We start from the raw sequence: 7,183 nt of genomic DNA, 5'->3' as shown, positions 1-7,183 counted from the left end.
GAATTTTGTACGAAAACTTTTTACATTGGAATAATGTCTGCCTACATACTAAATAACTATATACCTACGTCTATATAAATGCGGTATTTTTCCATAACCAGCAAAATTATTCCGCAAAAATTTAGATTTATGATTTTACAGATATCTACCTATATGATAGGCCCACACACCACACATACAGTAGATCGAGTAGGTATCCCATACAGTGCGGGCGAAAAGTAAACAATTTCTACCGTGTTTCATGTAGCGTGTGCAAAATGCTGGAGACCAAATGATAATTTTTAATGTATATTTTAGAATTTAATTACGTTTTTTTAGCAGCTTTAACGTTGTAAATGCACCATACTCTCTACACTTTTAATTCTAGTGAATACCCCCAAGAATATATATTCCCAAAGAACTAATTTTAGACTTTTTTAAACCTAAAAACAACAGAGAAATTTCTTTTCCAAGTTCTGTCATGGAATTCTCTCTGATATTCAACGAGTTGACGAAATGTGCCTCATTTTGTCACCTTCCGCTTGATGGTTCTACACCTACAGTGGCGCCGATGGAATTAAGAACGCCAATTTATTTTACTGGAATCGCGGTATATTGAGAAAATGTGGCAACACTGAAGAATCGATCTTCTCAAAGTATCTGTGGAATCCCCGAGTTTCTGTTTTACAAGAAACTAGAATATAGAATCTGACGGCGATAGAATATCCATGTTTTACGAAAATACTAAAACAACGACTACATTTCAAGTGTTAATGGAAAACGCACACCAAATTAAGAACAATGTTGATTTGCCAGTTTAGCATACCTTTTGGTGGTAATTTATGAAAACGTTTAAAGGATTTAAATATTGAGAGCTGATTAAATGTAGGAAACAATGGAAAAATCAAAAAGTGGCAGACGACAACTTAGAGAAATCATTATTAATTTGAGATCTTCTGCGGGTTACATAAAGAAATTGCAAGGTGGTTCTGGAAAAATGCTCTAGAACAGGGAGTTTTTCGTGCTGTTGAGCATCTTCAGGAACACGTAACTACACAAAACCTACCACGTAAAAAAAATTTATGGAAAATCGGATTCCGAAACAGGAAGGCAAAATGTGATATATTCTTGCCGATATCCCAACAATGACGATAGTTGATAGCTAGAAAGAGATTTTTCCAGAAAATTGTGCAAACAGAGCCCCACGTTATCCGTCGTCGGAATGAAGCCAGCTTACGAGGACAAGATAGGCGTAAAAACTTATGATTTCAAAAAAAATCACATGGCCGGAATACACTCTGCTAAGGACCATAAGGCAGGGGTCCTGTCCCAGTGGAAGAACTTTCATTGATCCGATGAGACAAAAATAAATCGGGCAGCATTAGAAGGGAGGCAGTATGAGCGGCGTCTCTCAAACCAGGAATGCGACTCTAAGTACACCGTAATCATGGTTAAACATAGAAGTGGATCGATTCAGATTTAAGGTTGTTCATAAAATTGAGGAGATTATGAATCAGGTCCGATATAAAAATATTATGGAGACTGTAACGCTTCCGTATGTCGAAGAGAATCCGCTTGTAATTTGGAAATTTCAGCAAAACAACGATCCTAAACATACGGAAGTTGGTGTTCGTGCTTGATTCGACCAGAATTCTGTGCCCCTTCTAAAGGGGCCTTTCTGTAGTTCGGATCTTAATCCGATTAAAAATTTCTCGAACGACGTAAAGAAGACTTTAACTCTGAGGCAACACAACATCAAGAACATTCCAGATTTCCTCGTGGTTGTTAACCAAATGTGGTAGTCCATTCCTGAGAAACCTTGTCGAGCATTAATTAAATTTATACCACATCGCTGTTTGGAAGTAGACAAAAATAGAGACTGCCCAGCTTGTTACTAGTTATTTTAGGTTTTGTTTGTTTGCTTTTCTAATATTGTATTTTTTTTAATATCTCGTTCTTAATTATATGTCTGAGGAGTTCTCTTTGTTTTGTCAAAAAGTGTTTTTTTAGTTTCAATTATTGCAATTTTCTTCAAATTTGCATTATCGATACCTCTCGTGATGAAAATCGTTAAACGAATGATTGTGATTCTTAAAGTTTACTTCCAAGGAAGTATATTTTCTCTTTTTTATACGTCACGCTCAAATCTAACAACGTGGTCCACCGAAGTTTTCTGTCGTATGAGGAAGAAAAACACTAAAATTCTCGAACCCACCAACTTTAATTTCAAAGGGGTTCAGATTTCTAAGATATAATCTTTTTCCCCGGTTTACCTCTAAGTGGGGATGATTTTCGCTCAAAACAGCTCAAACGGAAAGGGGTATCACATCAAATGACATTTAATTGCCACCTCATTTTTTGATTTTGAACAATCAGTTTTTGATAAATTAACGGTTTAAAGCGATGTTATGGATTTCACTCATCAATTATTAAAATTTTTTAGATGCGGAAAATGATCACCATCGACCTCCGAACAGTAGTTCAAGATACGCTTTGACATTATTGAACACTTTTGGAACTACACGATTGCATTCGCGCACAATACATTGCCGCAAGTCGTCAAGTGATTTCAGTTGTATCGCATAAATTTTTGACTTTAAACGACCCCATAAAAAAGTCGATCGGAGACAAATCTCGGAAACGTGCAGGTCATTCAATCGGCTCTCTTCTCGCAATCCATCGTTGAGTAAACGTTCCGTTTAAAAACTACTGAGGACTGGTAAAATCATTTTTTTGTAGATTTTAAAACTTGTTAATTATAAAAAGCATGTTTTATTGGTTTCCTCGAACGCCCTGTATGGCAGGAAAATGGAAATCGGTACAGGTCGGTTTCAGGTCACTTTTATTGAAGGTTTGTCTCCATCTCTATCCTAAAAAACGGCCTCATAGTGCTTTTCGAAATTTGATCCCATAAAAATGCACGCAGTTGGTCATGACTATGGGTGATGAATCATCGCACCCACTGGACGAATGCGCACTCCGAATATCTAATTAACAAAAGGACGTCAAAATGGGTCAAGCAATAAAGATTTTACAAGAGTTGTAAACCCTTAACCCGGACACACTGCACACAACGTGTTCCAAATTGATTCTGTGTACATATACGAAGGACGTTAGTCACCACGAAAGATGCAGAACCGGTTAAATAAGCAAAGAATTTTATGAAAAATTCATAGGTGGTTTAAATTTTGCTTTAGATTTTATTGCTTTCTAGAAAATAAAAGAAGGTTGAATATCGCATTTTTAACTTTGCCCTGTAGTTTCTGAACCAACCCGAAAGTGACCAAGGCTAACACCTTGTTGGGACACCATTTTTACGTAGAATATGCTATTAAAAATAATGTGCTTCTTCCGAGGAGTTCTTTACTCCAAGCACATCTCAACGATAGCCCGTCAAAACAATTATATTTGTGGGGTCAGCACGTGCAAGACTTCCGATTGAATGGTTATAAATGTGCTCCGCATACTGCATCAAACGAAACAGAACGTGAGATCGCGTGCATATTGAACTATATTGCACTTTGTCAATGTTAACTGCGTTTCATTAATTTATTGTGACATTAGTGCAACCATTACCAATGTACAGGGTGTTAAAAAGGAAGTGTAAAATATTTAAAGACGCAATATATGTATGAATCAAAATAAACAAAAAAGTCTTGGTAAACATGGGCCCGCAAAGTACCGATTTCAGAGATATGGAAGGTTATTCTTTACTGAAACATTTATTTACAATTATTTATTATAGAATAAACTTTAAGTATTTAACTGTTCTTCGAACATCCTTTACACAAATATGTGTCCGCTTGGAAGTGGAAGGGCACTTGGAATGTCTTACGTAACTTTATTTTTTGTTTCTGCTAGAAGTTTCTCTGTGGGTACATACAGTTGTTTAGTCGGGAGACCACTTGAACCTGCTTTAAGTGTAAAATTGTTCCGAGATGTGGGAGGTGGCCCGGTAGTCGTAACATATCTGTAGTTAGGGGTTCCGATTTATATTCAAAAAGAAACAAGTCACTACTTCTAAAAATTCTATAGTTACATATGTGTGATTTCGCGGGTCTAAATTTCATTTATTCGTAAAATTAAATATTGCACGAATGCTTACAAAGATGTGCCCTCTTACGATAATACCTACTTCATAATTTATATTATGAACATAATTTCCAAACGTATTACACAATATACGAAGACCAATCTACCATCCCGGCTCAAATTAGGCCAGACATTTTCTGATGCAATTATAGTAATAAAATTCAGAGGAAAAAGTTCTGAATTCCAATTGTGTTTCAGTTTGAAACAAGGCGAGGTTATCACAGCATAAAGCCATAAACCTATATACTTCTTAATAAGCTAGTGAAATAGATATACGACAAAATAAATATTTTAAATAATTATGCTTATATATTTTTATATTAGCTAAACGATCGTAAGCATAAATATTAACCGTGACCTAACAAGTTCTCAGATAAATAAATTTGTGATCGTTTGGTTCGTTAATTACCTAAACTTGATAAGTAAATAATAGCATAGGAGAATTACTGTTTCGGACGCTCATAGATAAATAAAACTATTTTTAGCACATTTTCGAAAACTTTACCTAAGTGTGTATCTAAAAAATATCTCGCATACCTTCATCTGTAGTACTCATAATGCACGAGGATATGTTTACGTAACCTACGAAAAAGAGCATAGTATCTATTGCAATAAGAGAATCGTTAATTTTTTGTACGCAGAGGCCAAAAAGTATTCTAGTCTCTATTCGAGTCCACCAAAAAAAATAAATTAGATACATTTGTAGAAACAAGCACAGCCGCAACGTTAAATTAGGAAGTAAATGAGACAATACATTTATTTACACAACCTAGCTTTTGAGCTATTTCATTCTTGAACTCACTAATCACCTTATCACTTCAGAATGAACTATTTCAAATCTCCACTAATCGTGACAAATACACGTTTAACTCCTTGCAACTCACCTTAACTAAAATGTATAAGCATTTAAATGAAACAATTTATCCTCTTTTTTCTTAATCCAATTCAGAAGTTTCGTCACACAAAGTATCGCACTTGCTGTATCAATTAAAGGCTCAAACACCACATATAACTCAAATCCTTTAGTATCCCAGGAAAAAACCACCTCTTCACTTGACCTTTCAAAACTAAGTTTCAACGGTCTGCTATTGCAATGCGTCTTTTGGTGGGCCCTTTTATAAAGTTCAATTAACTTCACTTTATCTTTGCTATAGGGTGGACATACGGCGGGCTGGTAAAACTGAGCTGTTGATTTACATTTATACAAATAATGACGCAATTCAGGAAATCCTGAAGCTAACGCACTTTCCTCCAGAGTTGATAAAGAGGTGTTAATATGTTGCATGCTGCCATTAATTCTCAATTTTTCAACTATTTTTTGTTTTGCATTGCTGAGAGGAAAGAACACATCTTTCTCCACAGTTAGCAACAATAGACAGGCTTGACAGTCTTCTGCAAGGTATGAAACATGCACATATAAGTACCCACTGTTGTCGAATCGCGGCAAACATAGAGGAGTCCAATTTTCGGAATATTTAAAACTTTCAGTGGCCTGCACTATATTGAAGATTAGGTGTATATCTGCTGGATGGAGGTGGTATTTTTTCATTTGTACAAGGGTGATTAGTCGATTGTTGCCAAGGAGAATTGCAAAGACTAAATTCTGAAAAAATGTTTACCTGTAAATCGTCTCTCAGAAGAATGAGATATTAATTAAAAATAAAAACAAAGAAAATAATATCGTATTGACTGTTTTGGATTTACCTTAATTTTACCACAGGCATCCTTAATAGCTTTACTAATGGAATCCCTGTCAGATAAAGCAAGTGGAAGACACTGTATTGCTCCAAGTGTGAAGGCCGGCTCTGTTTCAGAGAAATTCAAAAGATGATCTATTAACCTATCAACCCCCCTTAACATCCTTCTGAGGTCATAGTTTGGCCTTTCCTCATAAGTTTTTGTAATTTTTTGCAATGTTAACATGCTAACTATTTGATTAAATACATAACTAAAATATTCTAAATTAGTATTATTTATTGTAGACAGCACTACGAACTTACTTTAGTTGTAAAATAAGTTGACTAACATTTTCACCAGTCTTTGATACAGCTACTAATATTAATGGCTTTTTAGATAAGAACACATAGGTGGTATCTCCCGCATGAATACTTTTTATACTGTCTCGACTGTATCTGAATAAACCAAGCATTACCCCAAATAACCAGGCTAGTTTATCTTCATTTCCATATCTGTAAATTATATTTTATGAATTATTTGATAAGCTAATTAGATATAATAACTATGTTTATCTAGTATATATTTCCTGGCTTGAAATAAAACTCTATGAAGCTAATGTTTGAGTAAATAAATTGCTGCAAATTGTTTACTAATTAATACTGACATTAATTGTATTAAAAGTGTATGATGTAACTTTACCTTGAATATATAGGCTTGCCAGCTGCACTCAAAACAAAAATATGCTTCTTCTTAGAAGTCCAATCTAAAGAAGTTTCATCTTCATCCTCCCCCTTATCCACCCCATTTTCATCTTTATTTTGAGTCTCTTCTTGATTGTCTTCCTGTCCGGGTTCGTTCAAATTCAGATCCTCATCATTAGCCTCCAAGTTGCCATTCTTAATTTCTTCTAAACTGGAACTCATTTGCTCGAAATTATCAAAAGAACCTGAGGCGACCAAGACACTGTCACGGGCAGCCCCTGGTTCTACGTCGATGTCTGACATCTCGGTTAGTGATTATCCCAAATATTTTGTTTGCAATTAAATTAGGAGAATTTGACTTGCAGGAGATAATGGGGCATTGTGGGGTTTATAACTTTATTTGAAATTAATTAAACTCAAATCAAAAATCAAACAAAACTACTAACCTCGAATTTTGTTTACCTCACTCCAGCGACAGTCAGCAGCGTCAGCTGATGAAACACAAATGAATACGATAAAAGAGACAAGAAAAGGAAAAGTGCAAAAGGTACCGTAAAGGAGTAGAAAGTGCAAGAAGATCATAGAAAAACAAAATCGATAGGAGTGGTGTAGCGGATCCTTATTTCTACTTAAAAATATAAAGTGAAAAGACAGGAATTTTCTAGACTCACAATTCTGAAGGGTGATTCTTGCCCACCTAACCCGACCTAATCTACCACCTTGAATCCTTATAA

The 7,183-nt window shown here is 35.2% G+C and overlaps 1 protein-coding gene across 2 annotated transcripts; it reads right to left on the bottom strand.

The window, feature by feature from the left end:
• Positions 1–3,994: 3,994 nt before the first annotated feature.
• On the bottom strand, positions 3,995–6,950 carry Mon1 (vacuolar fusion protein MON1 homolog). Of its 2 annotated transcripts, XM_066298623.1 has the most exons (5): positions 6,896–6,914; positions 6,448–6,843; positions 6,072–6,260; positions 5,776–6,019; positions 3,995–5,674 (listed from the first exon to the last, which is right to left on the bottom strand). In XM_066298623.1, the coding sequence occupies exons 2-5, from the start codon at positions 6,750–6,752 to the stop codon at positions 4,961–4,963; spliced, it is 1,452 nt and encodes a 483-aa protein (XP_066154720.1). In that variant the 5' UTR covers positions 6,753–6,843; positions 6,896–6,914; the 3' UTR covers positions 3,995–4,960. The 2 variants fall into 2 exon arrangements, with proteins under 2 accessions (XP_066154720.1, XP_066154719.1); XM_066298622.1 differs by having other exon boundaries at positions 6,448–6,950.
• Between the last annotated feature and the right edge of the window lie 233 nt (positions 6,951–7,183).

Source organism: Euwallacea fornicatus, chromosome 31, assembly GCF_040115645.1.
Source record: "Euwallacea fornicatus isolate EFF26 chromosome 31, ASM4011564v1, whole genome shotgun sequence".
In the NCBI taxonomy this organism is placed as follows: domain Eukaryota; kingdom Metazoa; phylum Arthropoda; class Insecta; order Coleoptera; family Curculionidae; genus Euwallacea; species Euwallacea fornicatus.
This window is presented reverse-complemented; position numbering and strand designations above follow the sequence as displayed.

Bases quoted from the DNA above. Each gene is read 5' to 3' on its own strand.
- Mon1 (XM_066298622.1), bottom strand. From the start codon at position 6,752: ATGTCAGACATCGACGTAGAACCAGGGGCTGCCCGTGACAGTGTCTTG. The intron at 6,261-6,447 runs GTAAAGTTACAT...TATAATTTACAG, and splicing joins GGCAAGCCTATATATTCAAG to ATATGGAAATGAAGATAAAC. The intron at 5,675-5,775 runs GTAAATCCAAAA...ACATTTTTTCAG, and splicing joins ATGCCTGTGGTAAAATTAAG to AATTTAGTCTTTGCAATTCT.